This window comes from Cavia porcellus, unplaced genomic scaffold (genome assembly GCF_034190915.1).
Source record: "Cavia porcellus strain 051 isolate PalLab524CR breed Dunkin Hartley unplaced genomic scaffold, mCavPor4.1 scaffold_22, whole genome shotgun sequence".
Lineage (NCBI taxonomy): Eukaryota > Metazoa > Chordata > Mammalia > Rodentia > Caviidae > Cavia > Cavia porcellus.
This window is the reverse complement of record NW_026947505.1, coordinates 11,526,024-11,551,911: the sequence shown is the minus strand read 5'-3', so window position 1 is coordinate 11,551,911 and position 25,888 is coordinate 11,526,024. Positions and strand designations below refer to the sequence as shown.

Sequence of the window (25,888 nt, the reverse complement as noted above, 5' to 3'; positions counted from 1 at the left end):
ATTTTTAATTGTATTCTTAAAAGTACTTTAGAAAATGAAACTTGTAAAGAATCTTAAATTTGTAGCATAGAAATTTTAATTGGAAACTATCCATTTTATATTGATTATAAGGTATATATTTAAACATATCTCTTGGCTCACACTGCCACTTAATTTTTAAATTGAAAATGATATTTAGATAAAACCTTCTAAACAGAATTCAATTTAAATGATTTGTTCTTTAATTATCAATGTATTTAGGGGTAAGCTGAACTAAACAGTAATATATTTTAAAATTTTGATTTTGAAACTCTGACTTATGAAAAATACGACTTTTTATAATAATATTTTATCTAGCCATTAAATACTCTACAATTTAGAACCCCGACTTCTAAAGTTCAACCTTGAGTAATAAAAGACTGAATCTGTTTCTCTATCAAGGTGGTTTAAATAGTCTGAAAAGAAAGCAACATTCTAACAGCAGGTAGGCATCAAAAGGCTTTCTGAAGCTTTTACGAGTCTCTACAGAGTCAAAAGTGTGTGTGTGTTTGTGTGTGTATTGGTATGTATACATATTTATGTGCATGCTTTCTGGGGATTGAATGTGGCAACTGATAAACATTAAATACAATTACACAAACTTTAAGAAGCAGAGTATGAGTATTAACAAATGAAAACCTGAGAAATGACATGCTTGCAAATAAAAAGATGTATTTATATGTTTATGCAAATGATAAAATGTGCTTTATGCTAATAGTCCTAAAAATCCAGAGAAGAATACATTTTAAATAGTTTAAGTCCTGCTATTGATGGCATATTTAAAACTACGGAGTGGTACAAAATGAAGGTAAACTTTGTAATCACATCAATATATTTTATTTAACTCCTCTACTAATAATTGATAGTGTCTTTCTCATTTAGGATATATTTTCTACAGAGACAGTGATGGCAGAAATAGGTAAAAAGAGAGGCTGTGATTTTTATAAAGTCTTAGTTAGTCTTAATGTTTGTCTAGTTTTAAAATCAGTTTGGGATGATATTGCCCTAAATTATAAATGATACTTTCATGTTCTTTAAAATATTATTTCCAGTATAATGCTGGTATTAGTAGCATGCATCTGTATACAAAGAGACTTTCTGTTTGAAACTGGAGGTATTTCAGGTGATAGCTCAGCAGAAACTGTAAGGTGGCAAAATGCCCAAAACATTTGGGAAAAATTATCAATAAATTAGAACCATTATACAATTTCTCCTGAGATTTGGAGCATTTTTATTTGGTGCTTTTCTAGCTCTTGGTTACTCATACAGAAAATTCACAGTCATAATCTTTGATGTCTTGAATTATTTGGCTTTTTACACAATGATTACTTTATTCCATGAAAAAAAAAAAAGAAGTCAAAAGAAAAAAAAAGAGGAAAATCTGAAAATAATCCCTTGCTGCATCACAATCTGATGACATTCCTGACAACAATGTCGTAGAGAAAAAAATTACATTTTCGTGCCTTGTTTGGCAGGTCACTGAAAGCTGTCCTTTGAAGTAACACCAGTTTTTCTTTTTTTTTTTTAAATGATAGTTTGCACTGAAGAAAGTAACTGCTTCTTAGAATCAGACACTGTTTTATTTGCCTGCATTTTACCACTTTTAAGGCTTGTTGCAAAATTTCAAAGAGCGAGACCATGTTGTCACCACACCCTGGTGATGGGACTGTCTGTGTGACTACATTCTCTTTGTCAACACACATAATGTTTGCCTTAGTCTCCATTAATTTCAGTGCTGTTTCTAATACCAGTTTTTATTGTCTTGCCAAAGCAGACAAAGAGCTCTTTGTGGAAAGGGGGAATGGCAGGGAAAATGGGGTGTTGCTCTGGTTCTCATACTCACAGCAGCAAGATGGAAATGTGTTGTTGATCTGCTCCATGACCTCTGTGAGGTCTGTGCTGGTGTCGTCAGGCGGGGCCAACAGGTCCTCGGCCGCTGTGACAGCACAGAAAAAAACAACAACAGGCCTCTTGACATTAACATCCTGCTTTCCACAACTGCATGTCTGTATAAAGTACACTACCCAGCCTCAAAAAAAATCAGGGGAAATGGGTTCTCATGGAAAAGGACGACTTCAGGAGGAAACATGGAAGATATTTCTGCATTCGTTTCTCAGTAATGACAAAATGGACTAAAAGTCTGTGTAGAAAAAAATCTAATCATCAAGGGAAATACAAGACTGAGAAATAAGTAATGTATTCACTGAGGTCCATGTCTTATTTGGAGATCAATCATTTGGCATGACAAGCATTTTTTCACATAAGTAAAATAATCTATCGCTTTCTCTTTCCTCCTTTCTTTGTGGAGCTTTCAGTGTGGGCTAACTTATTCTGAACAAAGGAAAGGTGCGTGACAATATATTTCTTTTTTTGTCTTTTTCCTTTTTATCGGTACCAGGGATCGAACTCAAGACTGCCTGCTTACGAGGTAGGTGCTTATGCCGCTGAGCTAAATCCCCAGCCCCAGTGACAGTGTATTTCACAAATAAATTAATTTAATCTCAGTCTACAGTCTTGCACAGAATTTCAGAAGTTGAATTTCACCCATAACAAAGTGTCATTCCTCAACACCTAGGGTCCTTCCGGGCATGAGTGACAGGTCCTCATGTGACCACTGATGGTCTCGCATGGGATCTCTGACCCAGAGGACAGAAGAGGAAATGTTAGGCTGGGTAAATATAAGAAAAGAGCTCCCCGACCTTGGCAGGGAAAATGATAATGTTTGCTGTAATAGTTTTTACTATTATGTTTTGAACACAAATGTGAAAATTTCAGAGACATTTATTTTTTCAAAAAAAAAGGATCATTCTCAAAGCAAACAAAAAACTTAATTACTCGTTCATTCCAAAAGGAAAGAGTATTTTTAATTTTGCACTGAAATCCAATCCACTCCTGCACATTATATAAGCAAGTTACATTACAGCTTATTATCCTAAAATGTTTGCTGTTCTGAGATTGTTAAAATGGAGCTGCACTCATTTCAGACTACAGAGAATACTCTTGCATGTTCTAAAGTTTGCGAGAATGCAACTTAAAATGAAAAGCAAACAAATGGCCAAGTACAAAGCAGACCGAACACAGCGGCTGCATTTGCGGACACCGACCTGCCTGCTGGAAATGCTGCCCTGGGTCTGGGTCCGGCGAGTAGCTCAGTGCAGAATGCTGAGGAGAAGCCCAGGGGGAGACGCCATTGATTCGGGAATCGGGCTCAGGCTAGAATCAGAGAGAAAGGAATGAAATAACCCTGAAGGACATTTCCCTGTCAACTTCATCTCCTCTGCCGTGGATTAAAGGAGGGATGGGCCTCTGCTGTCAGCATTTTCCAAAACCTTTAAGCATTTGCTGGGTGGAGGAACCACTACTTCACTTGAGGAGTACCATGGGTCCTTCCTCCTTCCCTGAAGAATTATTTGGTTACATTTCAAAATTTATTTATCAATGTGATTCCTACCCCTTCACTTTTCTGTTGCTTTTATATCAAGGAAGCAAATTTAGAAACATCCTTCCTTTGCCTTTCAAAACTAACACTGGGCTTCTAGTATGGTAAATTTATCAAACTTTAAAATCAGTGCATGTTTAAAAGTAATCATGGGAGTCAATGCCATTCGTGGGCTGCAGAGGGGAGAGAACCAGGCCTCACCAGGATGCAATCCCTGCCTGGAAACCATATCATTTTCAGTGTTTTCTTGGGCTGGGTTTTATTCTCTTTTGTTTTGTTTGATTATGTTAAATCTGACAGCATGAGCAGCTATTTAAAAGACAGCGAGACATATTATGGTAGTCATTTTGGACATACTATTGGCTTGTTTTGAAATCCTTTATTGCATTCATTATTTTATTGTTTCTATTCCATTGTGTTCTGTTCAATTGTTACTAGGTCCAAAGGTATCCACAGTTATTTTGAAGACAACAAAAAACATTATGGTAACTATTGTTGATTTTTAAGGCTTTGAAGTCCTGCATCACTTATACTGCTTTATTTTGATTAGCTTTATTCTATTTATTTTCCTTGGTTTTATCCTCTTTAAAATAAAATTTTAAAAATTAAAAAAACATAAGTAATAATGGAGAGAATGGTGAAGAGCATGATTTTAGATTCAGTTGTCAGTTGCTTGAAATCAAATCCTAACTGCCACTCAGAACTGGTTTAATTCTGGGCAAATGATATAACCTTTTGTGACACAGATTCTTTATTTTTAAAATGGATATGTTGATAACAGTGCCCATGGTACAGAATTCTGTGAGGGATAAATAGGCATTTCTAAAGTGCACTGTATAACACCATCAACACTTTGTGAGTATACTCCTACATACATTTTTGAAATGGTGATGGGCATATTGACAAGTACTTGGTAAAATCAGAAGTGAGATCCAGTGTACAGGGAATGCACAAGTCTCATTTTCATGCAAATTTTCCCATTAAGGCCATATTAGTTGAAGTCTAATAGTTTTGCCTGTTTCTGCTATTGGAGTTGAATTTTTTTTATCTACTTCTGGCATTCATGCTGAATCATTAAGAAGAAATAAGAAGAGCTCCATGGTCTGGGATACTTGGAGGCATTTCAATATCATCCATCTCAAAAAGCATTACTGTGCAATTCTAAGACACGTAAGCCGTTAGGTATTCTCACGGGATGGAGGAGGGAGAGGAAGGGAAAGCAGGCAGAAAGCCTTTAGCCCTCCTAACGCATCAATCAGCTATGGCAAATACAAGTTTCAAGTACAGCTTCCTTCGGCAGCGATTCTGTGTATACGTTAAGTTGTTAACATGCACTTCTCATTCTAAAATAAGAGATTGCAGGAGAAAATTCATCACTTATTCAGGCACCATTCAAAAACTTCAAATTCATGGTCAAGCAAAGTAATTTTTCAGGGCACATGCCTGATACCAAGGTTAAAAATCAAACATTCTGAGATCTTAACAGAAAGGTGTTGGCGCTCTCTCTCTCTCTGTCTCTCTCTCTCTCTAAGTGTACATGCTGCCAAAGAAAGAATGTGGGTCACTTTTAAGAAGCTGTTATTTTCTAAAGATGCAGAGTTTGGAGGTCCTGAAGTAAACCTTTCACAAAGCTGTGTCACACAATTTCTGAAACAATGTTAGACACACAGGAAAGTACATAGTAGGGGGTGGTTCCAAAGATGGCAGATAGATAACAGCAGGCTACAGAGACTCTCGGAGATAATCAACTTAGATTCCAAAAATAATACAGTGTGAAGAGTCCCAAAGAGAGGGAGATACACCCTCCCGACTCAGGAACAAACTAAGCTGAGAGAAACCAATTAAAAATACAGTCCCGGTGCTACGACTGGAACAGCTACAGTCTCGGTGCTGCCGCTTGAACTTGCTGCCGCTGCTGAGCTTGAACTGGCGCAGCTGGGACAGCCCACCAGTTTCAGCTCACTGGAGACACGAATGCTCTGAGAGTCGGAATCGGTGAACCAATTGGAGAGCAGAGCTGGCAGGGAACCCTGCATCGACCTGCAGTGAGTGACAGGAATAAAGACCCTTCCATAGACAAAGAGGCTCCAACAGAGGACATTCTGGGACTGGGCAGACTGGGCAGAACAAGGGGCTGTAGTGACTTCAGTCAGCCATTCCCTTCTCAAGCAGGATTGGTGGGGAGCATCTGACTTGGGTCACGCAGTGGACTGAGACCCAATAGGCTAGCCCAAACCAGGTCCCTGCACCTGGTGGTAAACCTTCAGTGAAGCCTTCAGCAGGTTGGCTGACCCGGAGGGATGGGCCCAACATAGGCTGCCCAGGTCTGTGCCTCCTAGTACACTGCAGTGGGTGGGACCACTAGTCAGTGCGCTTCAGACAAACTGAAACCAACAAAGAAAGAAAGTGGGCCTCCTATACATGCCTGTATGGAAGGAACAAAAAATATGAGAAGAGGAGGCAAGAAGAAAGGGTCATCAGTCCCCGATCCTGAGAACACTGATCCAGGAAAGGTAAATGCAAAGGAGAAGGAGGACAGAAAACATGCAATATCAGACACGGCACCAATAGACATAAAGCGATATCTTCGGGACCTCATAGACAAGTCCAAAAGTGAAGTATTTAACCAAGTAAAGCAAGATATAAATTGAATAATTAAAGATATGTTAAGCACCTCTCAAGAAAAAAACAGATGGAAGAATGTAAGAACAAAAAAAAAGAGAAGAATTGTTTGATGGCAAAAATAGAGAAAACACAGAATACATGAAGCAGGTTCAAAGAGATTACCAGGAAATTAAAAACTCCACTGAAAGCTGGCAAAACTGCTTGAAAGAAACTAAGGATAGATTATCCAAACTGGAGGACAGGTTTGCAACATGGGAACATGAAAGGAAAAATTTTTACAAGGAAACAAGCAGTAACAATACAAAGCTTAGAAGACAACAATAAAGAATGTGAATGAAGAAACAGGGGTACAAACAAAGGAACTGCCAAGGCAATTCACAGATATAATTAAGGAAAACTTCTGAAACATAGGAAAAGATGCTCAAGATGTATGAGGCATACAGAATTCCAGCCACCTACCACCAAAACAGAACTATACATAGGCATATAATAATCAAGATCCCAGAAATCCAATATAAAAACAGAATATTAAAAGCTGTCAGAGACAAGAAACAGATCACTTACAAGGGAAAACCCATCAGAATTACGCAGACTTCTCGGTACAAACCATCAAATCGAGAAAAGTGTGGGACGAAATAATCCAAGCCTTGAAAGAAAATAACCTCCAGCCCAGATTGATGTATCATGCACAATTGTCCCTAGAAATTAATGGAGAAACACGATGTTTCCAAGATAAAGAGGAACTGGGAAAATTGGCAACCACCTATCCAACTCTACAGAGAATACTCAAGGACATTCTAAAGAGAGAGAAAAGAACCAGGATTTCAGGAACAGTGGCAGAGAGGCCCCAACAAATGGAGCAAAAAGCAAAATGAAGACAGACAACTAATGACGGAAAAAGAGCACAACAGAAATGAGGCAGAGAAGGTTGGATATAATTCCTAATGTAGATGGCCTAGATGCACTAACTTAAGGGAAAAAAGAGAGAATCGCAGGCAGAGTGGATCAAGAGATAAGGTCCACTGAGATGTTCTTTATAGGAAATATAATTAACCTGAAGAAGGGTATATGGACCAAAATCAAATATGAGAAACCAGAACTTGATGTGATAGGGAACCAGAGAGTAACAGGGGTAACTGGGCCAGTATTTATGGATAGGTTGAAAAGACAAGCTTTAATAAGTGAAGAAATACATCTAGAGATCAAGTCCAGGAGTGAGAAAGTTCAGAAACACTTAGGTAAATAGCATGTTGCCCCCCACCCCCTTATAAAACTGAGAGTGTTGGGGAGACCCAAAAATACACAGTACATCCTGGAGGAGTGAAAGGAGAATAATAATCTTAAAAAAGACTGCAGAAGATATTGCTAATAATAGTGTATCAGGAATTAAAACCCTTATTACTCACACCACTCTGCTTGGTTGGAACTTGTTCTGTCCCAGTTTATATAAGCACTGGGTCTGAGGGCACAGACAGCTGTCCCAAAGATATCAGGAGATAGCACTGTGATCATCTTTAATTTCCTATTAACTTAATCCTGATCCCTGTATGACTTATACTGTTGTATCATGACTGATCTTAGTTAAATCTGGTTTCATTGTTGCTTATTATAGACAGATTTTATTCAAAACTATTAGGCTGATGGTATCAAGATGGAGAGTATAGACAACTATACTGAAAATAACAATGATTCACTACGATACCCATTCTGCTTTGGTTACTACCTGTTTTTATAGCTTACACTATCTACAAAGTTGTATTTCTATTAATTCTGTTATGTACAGATATATTAAATTATACTTTATCTGATGATATAGCCAATTCTCTTGATGATAACAAGAGACGGCACAGTGACCATGGGAGAACTCCTTATACAGCAGTTTTATATGTCTTTATAGTTTTATGTGTCTATAGGAATATGTTTTGTTCTGTCCTGCTTTGTTCTGTTTCTCCCTCTAATATAGAAAGGATAGAAACACATGTTAAGACTCATGCTTGCGTAAAACCTATAAACAGTTTACGAGAACTCATCTTATGACACAGGATGAAATGAACAAATACTTCGAAGGAAAAAAAGGGGACTGCACTACCCAGTGCTGATCCCGGAGTGTCACGATGTGAAATCCAGCAATACTATTAATCTTTGTTCAGAATGATTTTAATCTGCTGTTTTGTTTGGTCTCAACATAAATGAAGATATGAACAAATGTGTACATGTCTAAGTGTACAGGACTGATAGCCATATTACTTAGTTTTTGTTGGATAGTTGAATAGAACTGTTTGCAGTCTCCCTGGTTGAATTCCCATTTATATGTTCCATTTTTGTATATTGAACAATTATTTGTGGGGGGGGAAATACGTATACATCAACTAGTGATTTATTACTGTTTATTTCTTTGAAAGCATGTACTACATCTGCCTGTTTGTTTTGTTTTGTCTTTCTTTAAATAAAATTAAAAAAAGTAAAGTACATAGTACAGTATAGAGAGGCCCGTGGGTCATAATACAAGTAATACAGAAATTATAACATTTTGAATCATCTGACAAGTTAAAAATGACACTGATGACAACTGTGACAGAATGATTTTCTAAAATTTGGGCAAATCACTGGAGAGAAAGTAGCTCCTTCTTTGATTCAACAGAGCATATCTGGAGAAAAGCATCTCTATTATATTATCAAGGGGCCTTGGGGTGCACAGACTGGAGAAAAAGACAGAAGATGACTTGAATGCTGATGTTAAGGATTGTTCAAGCAATGAGTTTCCTGCCCCTTGGCAGGGATTCTACTCCCCGTAGAGGTATCGTCATGGCTAGTTCTGTGGGATGACTCCTATTCCTCAAGGCTATGTGTGACCATGTGTATCTACGTGCTGTGTCTTTACAGATGATACGATCCTGTTACATGTATTTGCTATTCATGAAACTGTTTTGTTATGGTTTCTAATAAGGCTGCAGGCAGCAGAAAAGGACAGAATGGTTCTTTTATAAACTGAAGAACAGTGCTTTTTTAAAATTGCAAGTTATTACCCACTGAATCATAAAATTGATTTAGTAGGTTCTGATCAGCATTAAGAAAGAAAATAGTGACAGAAGAAAGGAAGGGAGAAAGAAAGGAAGGGAGAGGAAAGAAAAGAAGGGAGGGTGGGAGAGAGATAGGGAGGGGAGAAAAAAGGGAAAAAAGGAATTGGGAAAATATAAGATGGTATTTCTTTAAAGTCACATTATTTTTGTATTTATCTTACATATATGGTTTCATCACAATGTATGCTATATTTGCAAGTTTCAAGAAAGCTTGCAAGCAATTGCCATAAAACTTAGTCCAGTGTTAGGAAATAATAGTAGCAAATTAATAACCACCTGTCACTCAATTTCTTACAAACAGAAAACAGTGATACAGGGGTGCAAGCACTCTCAGTCCCCAGAGGAAAGCTTTAACGTGCAGAGCCCAGATCATTTGCTCTCCTGTAATCTCTGCAGACGCTCCCCACATGCGTTGTGGGCATATGTATGTCACAGGATCTTCTCTATCACACTATTCTGAGCTGACACAGATTTCAGTGCTAAAGAAAAAATTCTACTGTAAACTGGGAAAACACATTTTTTTGTGCCAGCAAGGATTTAATATGTGCATGCAAAAGAGATTTCTAAGCTAGACTAACTAAAACTAACTGCGGAGGTGAGAAATTGAAGATTGACCTCTTTACTTCTGACGCCGAGCTAGGGTCCTCAGGAGTGGGGTGACCACTGAGGCCGGCATACTCCACCTGCTCTAGCAGCTGCCGCAGGCGGTGCAGCTGAGACTCCAGCTGTTTATTGTGATCTTCTAGTATCTGCATCCTCGCCTCCAGCCGACCTTTGTGCTGCCGCAGGAGCTTTGCTTCTGCTATGAGTTCTGAGTCCTCCGCGGTATGATGGGGAGAGACAATGGAGTCTGGAGGGGAACCGACAGGAAGCCCCCTCCTCAGGTGCTGCTCCTTCAGCTGCTCATACTCCACCTGCAGATTCCTACACGAGGAAGACAAACGTGGAATTGCGATTGTGTACACTGCCTTCCTTCCCAAAGAGTCTATCAGCTCTGAAGGTAGCTTGGGCTGCTATATCCTCTCAAGTGAAGGTGTGCATTAGCAGTAAAATGTGCCAGCGAGAAGAGAATCAGCGCATTAGGCAAGTGTTCTAGGAGAAAACACCCCTGAAGCCCCGACACCACTGGATTTGCAGCCTTCATCCCAGTGGGTTAGTGTCCACTGAAGTCTAGACTCCACTGTCCCCCCACATCTTGGACAACCACTCTGGAAGAAGGCCTGTGAGGAGCCAGCGTGACCTTCACATGAAAGACAGGGAGGTATACTTTGTTTCCCCAGGCCTAGCCCACCTCTGTTCTTCCTCCAAGTCTGCAATGATTCGCTCCAGCTCTCCGCGCTCCTCCCTTTCCACAGACTTCAGGATCTGAGCTGGACTTTGTGGCTGGCTCACTGGGGACTCGCCTCCAAGGGTCTGGCAATACTGCTGGATGAGGGCATGCTCGTCCTCCCTGGGGGCACAAAAGGGATGGACACAGAAGCTCAGGTCTGGATGGCAAAGCCTCCAGATGTCCAGAAGTAGTGGGGGACGATGCTCGGGTTGGTGGCCAGTTTGTGTTAGAGCTCAGTATCCCCGTGATGTCTCTTTCACGACTCTAGCAATACATTCCGCTGCCATCTCACTCTTCACACTTGTCTTAGTCTCACAGTTATTCCTCACAAATCTCAGAAGAGAGATTTTATTCAGCAGCCAGCATAAAATAAGGCACAATGATTAATGTAAATGCGGCCAGTTAGTTAATGAATGTAAGACTTAAAACAATTAATATGAAAGATACAGGTAAAAGTACTCATTGAAAGCCAAGAGGACATTAAGAGATCATTGGGAAAATGGATTTACAAAGAACTAAGGTGTATTATGTACAAAGATCAGTTCCCTACAAGGAATGGAAACAGCAGTACTATGAACATGTACTAATAAAAAAATTCCATCTTAAAAAAATCATTGAGAAAGAATTAGTGGAACTCTATTTAGTCTTCAACATTTGCTTGTAAGTAATCTTGAAATGTTACACAATCCATAGGATGTTATAATCTCTATAGTTTTTGATTGAAATAGCTCAGCACAAATGAGAATTGTACATGGTTACAAAGTAGCTATAGATATTTTACTTGATATAATCAGCAGGCAATTTTTTAGGACAATTGTTCTGTATTAAAACATAAACTACATGAAGGGCACAAGCTCTCCTTTTTGTGAGTCTGGTATGAAAGCTAGCCCTGGGTTACTGCAGTCTATTCTGACAAGCAAGTGCTGAAGTCACATCTACAACTGAGCCAGTCCTATGGAAAGGTGCGTTCTGTGTACCGGGACCTCAGAGACCCCAGAAAAAAGTGAGCACTCGGTCTGCTCAACAGCCATAGCAGACCTTGGTGATTTCTGTAGCTTTTGCCATTCTGTCTCCTCTCCCTGTTTTCAGATTATCTGTCTGTCTGTCTGCATCTGACTTTACATTTATGATTGTGTGCATGTATATGTATATATAGCCACAGATACATACATTCGCATATATAAATGTGCATGTGTATTTTTAAATAAAGGTCACACACTTCGGTTGAGACTGCAATATAAGCACAAATGATTGATCTCTTCACCTTCTCTGTCAAATGAATTCTGAAAAGAGGATGGGTGGAAACGAAGTTAAAAACCACAAACAAGGCATGCGGATGCCCATCCTGACAGGTCTATCCAAGCTGCAGCCTACATATTTTTCCTGCTCTCTTTTAAAAAGAAGTTACAATAAAAATATTTTTAAAAGGAAGTTTTGTTATTTATATGGACCAACTATGTTATATTTTTATTCGCTGCTCAGGAAAATTTCTCTTTATTAATTAAAAAAGAAAAGGTGAGTATGGGGAGACTGGGGACCGGAAGGGCCACAAGCCTCGATGGGCTGAGCAGCCACGGTTCTGAGATGTGCTTCTTCCGCTCAAGCCCCTGAAGACACTGCTACGGCCCTGGGAGATAAAAGGGGCCTCTAGAAGAATCCCATGCTTGCTCTGAGGCTTAGGGGTTAAGAAGGGGAAAAAACTGCACCATAGAGCAGTTGCATTTGGTAATAGATCTAAATTTCTTAGGTTGCTCATATAGAAACTCAAAACAGAAATCTTGGAGGGAGGCCCAGGGGAAGCAAATGGTTGCAATATAGATGTAACTATCCTCAGGAGGCAGAAGCAGGCTGGGAGACTAACATATACACACGGCTGGGACGCAGTCAGCTACAGCGGATCACAAGTAGTGCACAGAGGTGTGTCCCTCACTTTGTGTGCAGAGAGAGGCCATAAGAGGAGATAAAATGCACAGGATTAACCCAGGGACAGAACAAATAGACAAGGTACAAAGATGCAAAGGATATAGTATAAAGTAATTGCAAAATAACAGTAAAGTAGAACATTTTGCAAATATGTGTTATGCTTAAGTAGACCAGAGTACAGAAACTAAAAGGATAGAGAATCCAAAAGAGAAAAACATTCATAAATACCTTAGTAAAATTTCTGCATCTTAAGGATAAACTATACAATCAATCAGCCAGAGGTTACAACAAAACAGTAACTTATTTGCACAGAAAGAAAAATATTTAGCTCCCTACAGTCCACCAGAGTAAATGTTCAAAGATGATGGGGCAGTCTGGATTTCCAATCTAGTCATTCTTACAACCAGCCAGATCATTCATTTGCACGGGCAAAACATTTTGTCTATGTGGCCAAAACAAAAAAGAAAGAACAAGCCAGGAGATATAAAATAAAACAGAAGTACATAGTAATGTCAGATGTTGAAATAAGTAAGTTGATCCTTATAAGGCTTAAAAACAAGTTATCATACCTATAAATCATCTACTGAAAAGAAAAGGATAAGAAAACTTGGATCCCATAAGCTGCCTGACATGATTTGACTAGGGACTTGGACATAGAGCTCACCTGTTGTCGTGAGACACATTCAGACTATTTGTATTACTAGAGCATTTATGCTAACATTTGATCTTAGGGATTAAGTTTAGTGCTCAGAATTATGTAATATAAACTAAATGTTTGTTTTAAAGATTTGGGTACTATGAAGCCAGTCAAAATTCCATTAAGGAATATTCGATTGTCAACATTTACAGAGATTCTTTTCTTTTGAGAAGTTCACAGGGTTTATAATATCATAATTACCATTGTAACCAGCATCATACTCTTTTATTAAGATGTCTGGAGGAAAATTAAGGCAATTTTTATAAAAATAAGAGTTTAAAGATAATTTATATACTACATGCAATTTTAGTCTTAAGTGTTTTTCACAGATTATTAGGTCTAAAAGTTAAACATAAAAATAGATACATTCGAGTTCTGAATTACATGCAGTGAAGACCAAGAACACACTCTGTAATTGTAATAGTACATGACATACCAGATTAGGGTTGTTAAACATCAATAGTGTGTCTCGTGCTAAAATAGAAAATGTAGGTCTGTACCAAGAAACGCGTTTTGACGGAGTATAATTGTACTATTGTTTGTCACACATAGTAAACACAATCTAGATTACAAAATTAGTGCCTATCAGATGACAAAAGAACTGTGACTCATCCAGTGACTTTTGGAAAGTGGGTGAGACTAAGTAAAAATACAAGTTTCCTTCCGTTTAAGGACTGCTCTGTTCCAGGTTTCAGAACTGCAAACATGGATGTTAGCATAACCCATCACCAGACTCTCCTTTGATCCTTTCGCATAGAACAGGGTCCCCAAGGGCAACGGAGGCAGAGGAGGGAGACACTGTGACAGCAGTGGCCTGAGGAACTGTCATCATTCCATTCCAGCCTAAGATTCCCCAACACTACCTGGAGTCCAACCTCTGCCTCAAAGGTAGTTGCCCAATTCCTCCTTCAAAGATTCTTTGTATCCTTAAAATCAATGCCTCCTTATCCAGAGCCAGACTTCCAGAGAATCAGGGAGTACTGGGGATTGGGTATATGTGGGGTCAAAGCTGTGAGGCTGGTTCCTACTTTAGGGAGGAGATTTGAAGCCCATCACACATGAAGGTACAGAAAATAAACAAAGAGCTCCATGGAAGAAAAAGCCATGAAGGATGGGACATGACACACTAGGAGAGAACCAGAAAGTCAGTCTACAGGGAGGGTGGTCACTGCGTAACAACACAAATGACTCAAAGGGCTTTGGATAGCTCAAAGGTAAACTTCCAATTCAAATCTCAACCTTAGTACTTAATAGCACGAGACGTTTTCCCTCATCAAAAGGCTGAGATCACCCAAAGCCCAGTTTAAAAAACTGCTCAGATAGGTTGTTGAATTGTAGAATCTTTCTGCACTGAAAATCTACGCAGGTTTCAAACATGAAATAGGGCACAAAGAGAGAAAGAGCAGAATCAAGGAAAGGACAGCCACAACCTCCTGGTAGACTGGATGGATCTACGGTGGCTCTGGACCTCCCTCAGCATCGTACATGGGAAACCCTCCCTCCTTCCCCTGGTAGCACAGGTGACACTGTGGCACGGCCAGGAGAGACCATGCCTGGAACCAGGGTGCTCAGGCTGATCTGCCTGCATCAGACTCTGAGACCCAGGGCAAGCTCTCTTCACTCACGGGGAAATGATGGTAGCAATGGGGACAAGAGTTTCACCTCAAGGGGTCTGATGACAATTCCCTGGGGATGAGCAAAGGGCACAGAAGAGTGCTGGCCCTTGGCATGTTCCATACAGAAGAGGAGCATGGGACTGTCTTGGGACCCTCACCATTGTTATTCAAAATCTCTCTTGAAGCAGTTTGAAATAACAAAATACCTCAAGAGCTGCCTAGCAGCAAAGTGAATTCAAGAAAGAGAGAAGTTCCAAGGGGTACTGTGGAATTTTTTTTTTTTCGGTACCAAGGATCGAACTCACGACCACGCTCTGAGCAGGCACTTATGCCGCTGAGCTAAATCCCCAGCCCCAGGGTACTGTTGAATTTGTTAACATGCCATTTTTTACTGAAGGCATATTTTGAGTTGGCTTGCAATCTTTTCCAGCAAAAACATCCCCTTCCCCCAGCCAAATGTGGGTTCTGAAGCCTCTAGACTTGGCACTTCTAAAATTATGCCGGGCTTCTCCAGGGTACCCAGAGTGCCAAGGGTTGCCATGTAATGCCCTGTCCTGACACATTAAATAACCCAGCTCAGGGCTCACAGAAGGAATGAATACATTTTGAATGAGATTTGAGATTTTTCTTTCCTAGTAACAGAGAATGGAAAGAGTTAGAAAGGAAAGACACATCTACCAAAAGGCTGGCTGCCCCGTGATGGGCTAAATGTGTTAGATGCTTAATGCTTAATGCTCTGCATTTCACGGACTTCAGGGGCCGAACCCCACTCCCAAATGCTGCCCCATCCATTCTGGAATGTTTTTAATTGACCACACATCGGAACACTGTAATGTTTACTTGTTTCATTCTAACCATTATCTAAAACTCATGGATATGATCTGCTTATGTTTTTAAAAATTATTTTAACACATAACTTAAGTTTAAAATTATCTTTTATCTCATATGTCACTACTTTGGAAAAAATCTGCCTTAGGTAACACACACATTTACTTCCAGCAAATAGTTTAAAATCTGTCTTGCTTTTAATTTTGTATGCTTTTTAAGGGGATCAACCACCCTTCTATATCAAACTGGGTAAGGCGAGAATGGGCTGAGATGCAGTAAACAGGTCAGTCCTGCTTCTCCACTACTCCAGGAAGTTGCTTGTAGAGGTGACATCAGGGAAAAGAGTCCCCAGCGTGCAGGTGCCACAGGAGCACAGTGACGGAGAGCAGTGCCCACTGCAGAGAAGGGGACACTCATGAAAAATACGTGGGACAGAGAGTTTAGGGTGAGTGTTATGTAATGCCACTCCATCTTCCTGTATAACTTAAAGGGAGGAAAAGAATGACCCGTAGGTATCTGAATGAGAGTTCTCTACCTTCAATGGCCTAACCAATGTATTTCCTCTTTAGTAAACTAAAAACAGTTCCTCTTGCTAGGAAAAGGGAACAGACTGTGGCATACAACTGTTGCCAAGTCAGAAGCAGACGCTGATCAGAAAATGTTGAGAGCCTGCTGTGGTGCCCCAGTATTGCTGTAGAAATACTCACCTACTCGAGGTAAAATGGACATGGTTAAGCCAATAAATGTTACCAGTTAAGGGAGGAAGGTGACCATTCAATGTCAAACTGGCGGATTTCAGATCTAGGGTTACAGCCTCAATGATTCAGGCTCGTTATTTGCTTTCTCCCCTGAATGGTAGCATCACTGCAGATTCACAGGAAAAGGACCCCACAGGGCACCAGCAATTTAGGTGTGAAGGCAAAGAACCTCACTGCTGGCTCTCACAGAACGAGTCTACTCTGTGAATGTATTTACTGAGAAAATATTAATGGACCAGTAACTAGAAAACAATTTGTCTTTTCACGGCTGACACGATCTTATAATATTAATTTCATTTAGTCCTATGTGTAAGAGGGAATTATTTCCCTACCTTTTCTAACACTGTCAGGTAACCTGCCCTCTTCCACTCACAATGCTAAATGTAAATCTGTACCTGATCTCCACTTCCATCCTCATTCTCTTCTAATTCTTCACCTTCCCCTTTAGAAGGACCTCATGTGATCGCTGGGCCACCTGGAAAATTCAGGATACTCTCTGCCTTTCCACAGCCTTAACTCAATCGTATCGGTGAATTCTCGTTAGCTGTATGAAGTAACATACTCATGGGTTCTAGGAATTAGGATGGGGACATTTTTAGGGGCCACTACTGTGCCACCACACATGACCTTACCGTGTTGGAGCACTTACATATTTCCCCTGCATCCTACAAGACTTGTGGAGGGCGTACCCACACCTGCAGATGCATCGTGCCACTGTGGCTGGCTAATAAACGCACAAGAATGGGTTCTCCCAAAGAAAAACAAAGGGCCTTGATTAGTAGGTTCCCAAGTTCTGGGGTTTACATTCTTTCAAGGCCAAGTTTAAGCTATGGAACTCACTGAGAATGGAATTAGGAAAAAGTACACAGGTGCACATCATCTAATGGGCATGATAAACAACCCCAAGGACACAGATAATAGTAAAATGAAGTAAAATAACTAAAGCATGATAGGTTTAGAGTACTGCCTTTGTTTTATTTTAATCTAGCTTGTTTAATTGCAATGTATATATGTACGTAAATTAGTTTTTAGTAAGTGATCTAAGAAACAACTTAGAATCTTCTCAAAATCTGTGGCCCCAGTAACCAGTGATGAGAAGCTCACAACTGGCTCCAGGATACCACTGCATGGTAGGTATATAATAAATGTTCGTTGGATGAATGAATATGTTAATGTATCTAATGACAGTCTATCAAGACATATTCAGCTGCAAACCATCTGATTATCTTTTCTGAAACATCAGTGCTCAGTGTGTAATTAGTGTTTATTTTATTTGAAGATGCAATATATTACATTTGAGCACGATTTCTACTCTGCTCATATAATGCGACAAAGACATCTTAAGGAGGTAAGATTTTGATCTTAATTATTATTTTTATTTCATTCTTTGGCCATTTTTAACCTTGATGAAAATTATTTTGATTTACAAGATATTTAGTGTATTTAATGACTTCATGTGAAGTGCGTACTAGTGTACTAAATACAAAACAAATATCATGAATACACTGTTATCCTGATTTGGAAATTGTTGCGTGAATATGAATAACTGTTGCATGAATATCTGAATAATAAGGTATAAATCATTATTATGTCATTATCAAGTATTAAGGTGATAATCTTTGAAATTTAAAATTGAAATAATTCTCTCCTGAGGGCTTTTATTTATAAGGCTCATGATAATTAGAACAATTTCTTTTTCAGAATTGGAAAGGAGACAGTCTATATTACTGTGCTTTGGATATTTATCCTTTGCTTTCTCTCTAGTCTTTTTTAGTATAAAATACTTACACACTATGTTCTACAATTCTCTTGTCTCTAACCTGACAATTTTTCACCAGATCCAAAACACAGTGAACCTACAGTCACATAAACTGGACACTACTATGGAGTCTTTTACACGCTGCCTAGACTTAATGTGAATTATGAGGCTAAGAAAGGTTTTAGGTGAAAGATGACAGGAACAGTGGGGTAATAAGCGATAAAATACTTGCAAGAAAGTTTCACTACCATTTTGGGTATACACAAATGAGGAAATCAGAGATAAAATATTTGTCTAGAAAGCTGCTGAAAAGATAAAGTCAGTGAGCTTTCTGCTGGTTCACAGTAAAATAAAATATTGGCAAGGGAGTCACTTTTCACTGAAGTAGGGAGTGCAGGTCCATGTGTATGTGGACCAAGTTGCTAAATACAATGATGACAGACAAAACGCTAGCAAGCAGAACAAAGAGGACTTGGCAGGAAAGACTTGTGACCTATAGAATTAGATCTGCAAATTGAACAAGGACAATAAATATTACATTCCTATAAATGAAATGATCTGACTATTCTAAAGCAGATCGGTTGACCAATAGAGATTTTTTTCATTAATGCATATTAAACTAGGTAAATAAGCATAGTTTATCATAGCACGGAAGCATAAAATCCATGTAGACATTTTTGGAATCACATTTATTAATTTTGACTGGGATCAAAATTCAGAGCCATAGTCCCTAAAGATTATTTCTGATAAATGGAATTCAGCAATGAGCCTTCGCAGGCAGTGCTAATTCCATGAGGTACTTACACACTTCCTGTGGTAGAGCTGCTATCCGTGAGAAAAGAACCATTGGTTCGTTCCATCTGGGCCAGCCTGAAAAATGGAAACGAGAGCTTACTGCCCCGTGTGGTCTCTACGGCACATGTCAACTGGACGCACATCCTCAAGATAGTTTTAAACTATCATATTGTGACAAAACAGATGAGGTTTCAAAGGTCCTAACAAACTCTTGAAATGAAAGCGACATCCAATGTTACTTACATTTCTGTCACCACTACCTTCAGGGTTGGAGGCCCCTGTTTCTTATCATGGTGCACTGCTGACCAAGTCTCCTCAGTGGCCTCCCAAGCCCTCTGGCCAGTCTTTTACACTGAAGCAAGGGTGGGATTCTCACACACTTCCAAGTGTGCACCTCTTAGCTCTAAAGACTCTCATGGCTTTCCTTTACCTCAGGACATGACCGAAGTCCTGAGCCCTGGGCCTTTCACTATTAGACCTCAGCTTCTGCACCTTCTCGCTCCCTCAGTAAACAAGTCATCCTTCCCAGCTCAATGCTCCCAAGTATGTTTTCCCACAACCCCAAGTGTGCTTTCCTCCAAAAATTCTACTGTGTCCCAACTTAATTCAGTTGGCTACTATTCTTAGGATTACATTAGCATTTGCATCACGGGTTCTTAGGACCACAGATGAGCGGTATTAACTATTTTACTGAAAGTTTATCTATACCATCAGGACCACTCAGTACTATTGCTTAGGGCCTCTAAAACAAACCCCAATTCCAAAGCATCAGCATAAATTTAATTACACAGTGTCATTCACATGTGCACTATCTCCTGAGAATTCTGTAAATCGCTACTCTGGTTTACTGAACTGGAGTTACATTCTCTAAATCCCACTTGTACCATGTTTGGGCTCTCAGGAGCTCGGTAATCACAGCCTATTGAGATTTACTTTTCAGAGCCTCCATAGCAGGTGTTCGGCAGAGTGCAAACTGCCAGATGAAAAGATGAGAGCCCCAACTGCAAATGTAACAGAATCACGACTTCTTGCAAAACAGCATTCCTCAAATGAAGGTAAGCTGCAGGTGTCATGTGAATTCAGAATGCACATTCTCTGGGTGACAGCACAGGGTCCTGTTCAAGTCCCTTACCGAGTGGCGTACTGTTCTATTCTTGAGTGGGTGTCATCATGGAAGAGCTGAGGGGACTGCGAGGGGCTGAAAAGGAAAACACAGAGTGCTATCTTTATGCCCAGATACTGACAGATGCCACTAGTGGGAATGTTAGTTCAGTTAGACGCTGAATTTGCCATGCAAACAAACCACCGGGATTGGTACCCAGGACGCACGAGTAGTACTTTAGAGCCAGAGTTTAGTCATCACCCCGTGCCAGTCCACCTGACCAGAACCCCCAGCATGTGCATACGGGCTGTGAATACTCACTCATAGTGCTCGGGCCACATACTGATGAGGGTGATAGGACTGCAAAGAGGGGAGAGGGAAACAAAAGTCACAGAACAAACACTGCAGAGCAATTTCACACCAAAGCAGAGGGCTGAGCAGATCGCAGCTGGCTTCTACTCCTTATGTGGCTGCTCTGACATCCACCCAGGGGGAATCAAAAGCCTTAGTTTATTCTAGAGAAGATGCTGCGTATTCAAGTGTCTGTAGGAGACTTCGGGGCCTCCTCACAGATCTGGTCAGGTATTTGCTGCAGGATAGCGAGCACATTTTAAAGCAATCTTATTGCGAACCAAATTCCAGAATGTTCTCTAATGACTCACAACTGGAAAGATAGTATTCGTGAGGGGAGATGCAGTTGTGGTTTTGCTTTTCTTAGAGAACAGGTGTGATCAAAACGATGAAGATGAGTGTGTGACAGCAGATTATATAGTGATCAGCATTGAAGCAGAATCAGATTTTCTCATTCTTCATCCAATTTTAAATGCAAAAACTCAAACCCAGGTATACATGAAGAAATAAAACGTCAGATACACTGAAAAGGAAAAAGTGACCTGCACATCTTCCCCCACCTCCCGGCCAAACGGCCATGTCATCAACAAAACTGAAACATCTTAGAGTTCAGTGCAGGAAACTAATGAAGGAAAATGTTTTGCTGGAATCAGAGGAATGAATCAAACTGGGGAGGGATCCCCACTTCTCCAGGAAATATTTTCTTTGCAAACAACTGATCCTAATTACAAGTTCAAACATTTTTTTGTTGTTGTTTGGAGGCACAGGATGGGAGGGTGGGGTACTGATGAATGTAAATTTGAAAGTGCAAAGATAGTTGTCTATTCAACTACATCAGTCTCTTGCAAAAGCTAACGCTGATTGAAGCAAAATTATCTACTTCTTTGTTTCTTCTACTGTTATTGTATATATATGCTTAAGGAAAAGTTAACAATCTCATTATCGCCTACTGTGAAGCTGATGTCTGCACAGCATAGACTCTGAAGAGACAGAGGTTATCTCCCTGGGATGGAAAGCTTAAAGGCTCCTCAGACTTATTCTCAAAAACAGGCATTTATCTAACTTTGTGCTTGTCAGAATACAATATTCTGTGAGCAGATTTAATTATGCAGGTGTTAAAGAGATACAAGAACAACACAGTATACCACCGTTCTCTTTACATCACTTTTTCCTTAACTCTGAGACAAGGATGATACATGTCAAGGGGCAGATCTGCTAGACATTTTCTAGCAACAGTAGCTGTTGAAGAGATTATTTTTGAAACTCAAGTCCACCACAACATTTGACATGAGTTTTAAACAAAAGAAAAATACGGATTTTTTGTTGTTGCTGCTGCTTGTTTTTGATCTTCACAGAGCTTGGAAAATCTCTGTGAAACTACCTGACTGGTTTCTGTGAAATGATTTCAGATAGCACAAGAGTGATGATTCCTGCACCGAGAGAAGAATGGCAGAGGTCAAAGGGGCTACTGGGTACCGGAGAGTTGAAGAGTTTCTCTGAAAAAGTTTTTCTTTTCTTTTCAATCAACAATTTGTAAGAAAAAAAATCAAGGTAAGAAATCCAACTTTAAACTCCACTGACTTTAAAACATTCTGATTTGCAGGGAAAAAAATGTAAGGTTGTATGTTTATTTTTAGAAGGAAAAAAATTAAGCCCTTTATAATTGGATCTAATGATTAAAGAGGGTTAAAAATAAAACCAGAGCTGAAGATGTAGCCCAGTAGCGAGCTCTTGCCTGCCATGTCTGAAGCCCTGGGTTCCATTCCCAGTACCACCAAAATAACAGTAACCGTAATAATAACTGTCAGTATGGCCCAGGCTTAATCACACAGCTTCTTCTTGTTTTTCAGTGTGGTGGCTGTGCACGGTGTTTTGGTTAGTCACATACTAAAACACAAGGAACTAGATTTTATTTTGTTCTTAAGATGAGTTTAAAGTTTGAAAGTCTTCATAGCGCCTGCCTGGCAAGCACGAGGTCCTGAGTTCGATTTTCAGTCCCCCACGCCCACCCCGCCCCTTCAAACAAGGTCTTAAAAATACTTTGGACAACTTTGTTGGTGCCTTCTTTTACCAGAGATCTATTCCTTATCCTTCTGGTCTTTTGTCTTCTTTTGTCTTGTTCTAAGCAGATTGCTGGATCTCAGCTATTCCTACATTTTTAATTCACGTTACCCTTCTACCCCGAAAATATCAAACACTGCGAGTGGCCGACAGTGCCCTTCACTGTCAAGCTGTTTACTCCCGTTTCCTGCCACTGTTCCCAGCTTACCACTCTGTTTGCCTAAATTTTAAGCCTCCAAGCTTTGGAAAATGCTTCCTTTGCCTTCCTCTGTACTCCTAGGAACACACCCAACGTCAACATGTGGTCCTGCTCATCTTCTGGGGCTCAGCTTGGCTGTCCGTCTCCCTGCCTTTGCAGCCATCCTGGTAACTATTGCGAGTTGCCTCCTGTGGTAAGATCTCTAACACGTCATCAAGTGTACCCTGGTGTCTGTTTACTTTTTTAATCTTCAGAGAAATCAACTAATTTGTTTTAAGCCAATAGTAATCTCTTACAACTCTCAAATTATTTTGCTGCCAGTTTAACTTATTTCTTGGGTATATTTCAATGATACACTCTTTAATAAAGCTCTACTCTTATTTTACTCTTTGAGAACTACTGCATAGAGCTATAAACTTATTGAATAAATATTAGCATGGATATGCATACCATGTTAGTAATGCCTTTTTTCCCTCTATAAAGTCCCTTTATCCACAGGTGTATAATTAATGGTCGGAGGCTAAAACACGACATTTTACAAGGGTTAAAGAAAAAAGAAATTTGTAATCAGCTCCATACATCACTTCAACATCTTCACTACTTCACTGAGTTTTCTCCAATGTTCTATTCCCACAAACAGAAGAATAAATGAAATCCAACATTTACTGCTGACATGTATAAACTGTGATACCAGATTCAGTGGGCCTGTACTAGAATAGGCTCAGCAAAAACAAAAACAAAAACAAAAAAACTGTACTAAATCCAGACAGTTTTAATTTTTTTTTTTTTTTTTTGAAACAGGTCTGACGATATAGTTCAGACTGGCCTTGAACTCACTAGGATGGCCTCAGCTTCCTTAGTAGTAGAATAATGGGCGTGCACCACCACGTCCAGCTCTGTCTAGAATTTTAAAAAGAAGAGAATTTGTCCACCAAGTCTAGTAGCTCATAACTCCTTTTCTTTTTTGGGGGTGGGGGTACCAGGGATCGAACTCAGGACCTTGTGCTTGCTAGGCAGGTGCTTGTGCTGCTGAGCTAAAATCCCTGCCCCTCATAACTCCTTTTCAGTGAGTCTTGTGGCATATGATTTAATCTTACACCACTTTCTTCCTTTCTCTTCTTTCCTTTCTCACACTGAAGATGGCAGTAAATTTGTGTGAGGTGACGCATCTGGAGCGTCACATCCCCAAAATCAGAGCTAAACACTATCTGGCATGCTTTCCTGTTCATGTTTACTTTCAAAGAATCACTTAAAGTAGGATGACTGATATTGAGATTATTAGGAAAGGCAAACTATTAAAAATATTTCAAAGAAATATAAAAGGTCTGCTTTGTGTGAAGGATATAGATATTTGAGGCCCAAAATGCTGATGATTTATTAAAAAACTGTAAGGCACAATGCTTAGTTCAAATCTATCCAATGATGTCCTAAATCAAAACACCATGTGATAATTCTGTGTTTCAGCAGCCACTGCAAAGGTTACTTGGATCTGATACAAACAGAAGTAAAACTGTATCACAAGGAGTTTAGTACTATTAAACTGTACATTGGATTCTAAAACAAGTAAGAATTCTTAGTATACAATGTTTCAAGGAAAAAGATGAAAGCATGCCCACAAAACAGAGACCCAAAGGCTACCTTTCCTGAATGTATTTGAATAGCTCTCCTTAAACTGAAATCAATTTCACAAAATTTGATCTAAAGTGGATCATGGAAAACATCACGAGGAAAGCATATAACTTCATCAGAAAAAGTCTGATGCTAAACAAAGTTATCAAAAGGAATTCTTTCTTAATTCTGTATGTGCATGTGTTATATGTAGAACTATTTAGAGACAAGGTAGTTTAGCAAGGTTCCTGGTCTACAGGGCCATGTATAGGGAAAAAAATCAGATCATCTACTGCATTTTGACATCTTTGAGACACTGATTCTCAGAACACATAGGATTCCTACTATCTCTGAGAATCTCTCACATACAAAACAAAAGGAATCATGAATTTCAAAGGTTACAGAAAAGTTGTACTTCATAAAAATAGCACTCGGCACATCCTTTATGGTTTTTGCAACCACTTTCTCTACTTATGATCATCACATACTTCAGTGTTTCTCTCTTGTAGCTTCTCTGTCCTACGGTCACTTTGAGGATGATTTTCTCCAACCTGAGCAGCACCGCTCTCTGCGATGACCTATTCTGGTGGTAACTAGCGATAAAAATTCATTTTCCCAGCCAGGAGCACAAGGGAACAGCTTTGCCAGGCTGATATTCTAAAAAGTGCTTCAAAGATTTAAATCGTATCTATTTTGATCTTGATAATTCTTTAGTAATTTTAAATTACTTCCTTGTGTTTCTTCTGGCTTGTTTTAAACCTTTCTCTTTTTTTCCATTTCATCTCAGGCTATAAATTCTTATGTTATTTAGCTTTATAGTCCCACAGTCATTTTTCTATCTTGAAACTTTGATTTATGCTTGTCAAGTGAAAATAGAGGTTACTTCAGTTCACAAACTTAATTCTTTCCACAATTCTGACCGCATACCAAACTGGATGAGAACCCATCAAATTCGATAGCTAGGTTCAATGTTGACCTATGGGGAATTTTGCTTTAGTTCTCACCTAATTCAGTCTATGAATTAGATGAGAATTAAACTTGAATCAAGGTAGCACTTGTATATGCTTTTCAGTGATTTTGTCAGTTTCCTGTAATAGATAGAGGTATTTCATTTTTCTTACTTCATCTTTAAGATAGCTAAGAAACACAATCAATGACATTTAGCATAGATACATACTTGAAGCAAGAGATTTAGTGTTACTGGTAAATCTGTATTAAAAAGATATAACATGGACTACAAAAAATAGTAAAACAACCCCCAAAAAGGGAAACATGGAAAAATAAATGAACAAATGAGAAGTCTGAGTACTTTTTTTTTTTCTTTTGCAGTGCTAGGTTGGGCTCAGGGCCTAGAGTCCTAGGCATTGTACCACTAATTTACAATCCTAGTTCTGATGAAGTATTTTAAAAGGAGAAGAGAAGATCAAAAAAGAAGGTGACCACATGTCAGTAAACTCAGTACTCTGGGAAGCGGAGGCAGGAGAATTGCAAGTTTGAGTCCCACAAATTAGGGAGGCCAGGTCTCAAAATATAAATAAACAAACAAACCAACAAACAAATTTAAAAGACAAGAAAGAAAAGCTTACATCAGTGCAAAGGCCCTGGATTCAATGTTTAAAACTTAGAAAAAAGAATAGAAAACAGAACAACAACAAAAAAAAGTTAAAAAAGAAAAAGGATAACCAGTTTAGAAGAACTA

General features: G+C 39.3%; 1 protein-coding gene across 10 annotated transcripts in view; it reads right to left on the bottom strand.

Moving 5' to 3' along the window:
* Utrn (utrophin) overlaps nucleotides 1-25,888 on the bottom strand; it is a 502,327-nt gene that overhangs the window by 7,334 nt on the left and 469,105 nt on the right. For 8 of the 10 annotated variants that reach the window (XM_023563244.2, XM_063233434.1, XM_063233436.1 and 5 more), the window contains 7 exons: nucleotides 20,292-20,330; nucleotides 20,001-20,066; nucleotides 18,878-18,943; nucleotides 10,454-10,612; nucleotides 9,846-10,086; nucleotides 3,123-3,231; nucleotides 1,862-1,954 (listed from right to left, as the gene is read on the bottom strand). In XM_023563244.2, the coding sequence (XP_023419012.2) occupies nucleotides 1,862-1,954; nucleotides 3,123-3,231; nucleotides 9,846-10,086; nucleotides 10,454-10,612; nucleotides 18,878-18,943; nucleotides 20,001-20,066; nucleotides 20,292-20,330 (773 nt within the window). The remainder of the gene's footprint in view (nucleotides 1-1,861; nucleotides 1,955-3,122; nucleotides 3,232-9,845; nucleotides 10,087-10,453; nucleotides 10,613-18,877; nucleotides 18,944-20,000; nucleotides 20,067-20,291; nucleotides 20,331-25,888) is intronic. The other 2 variants (XM_063233435.1, XM_063233440.1) reach the window with 1 other exon arrangement.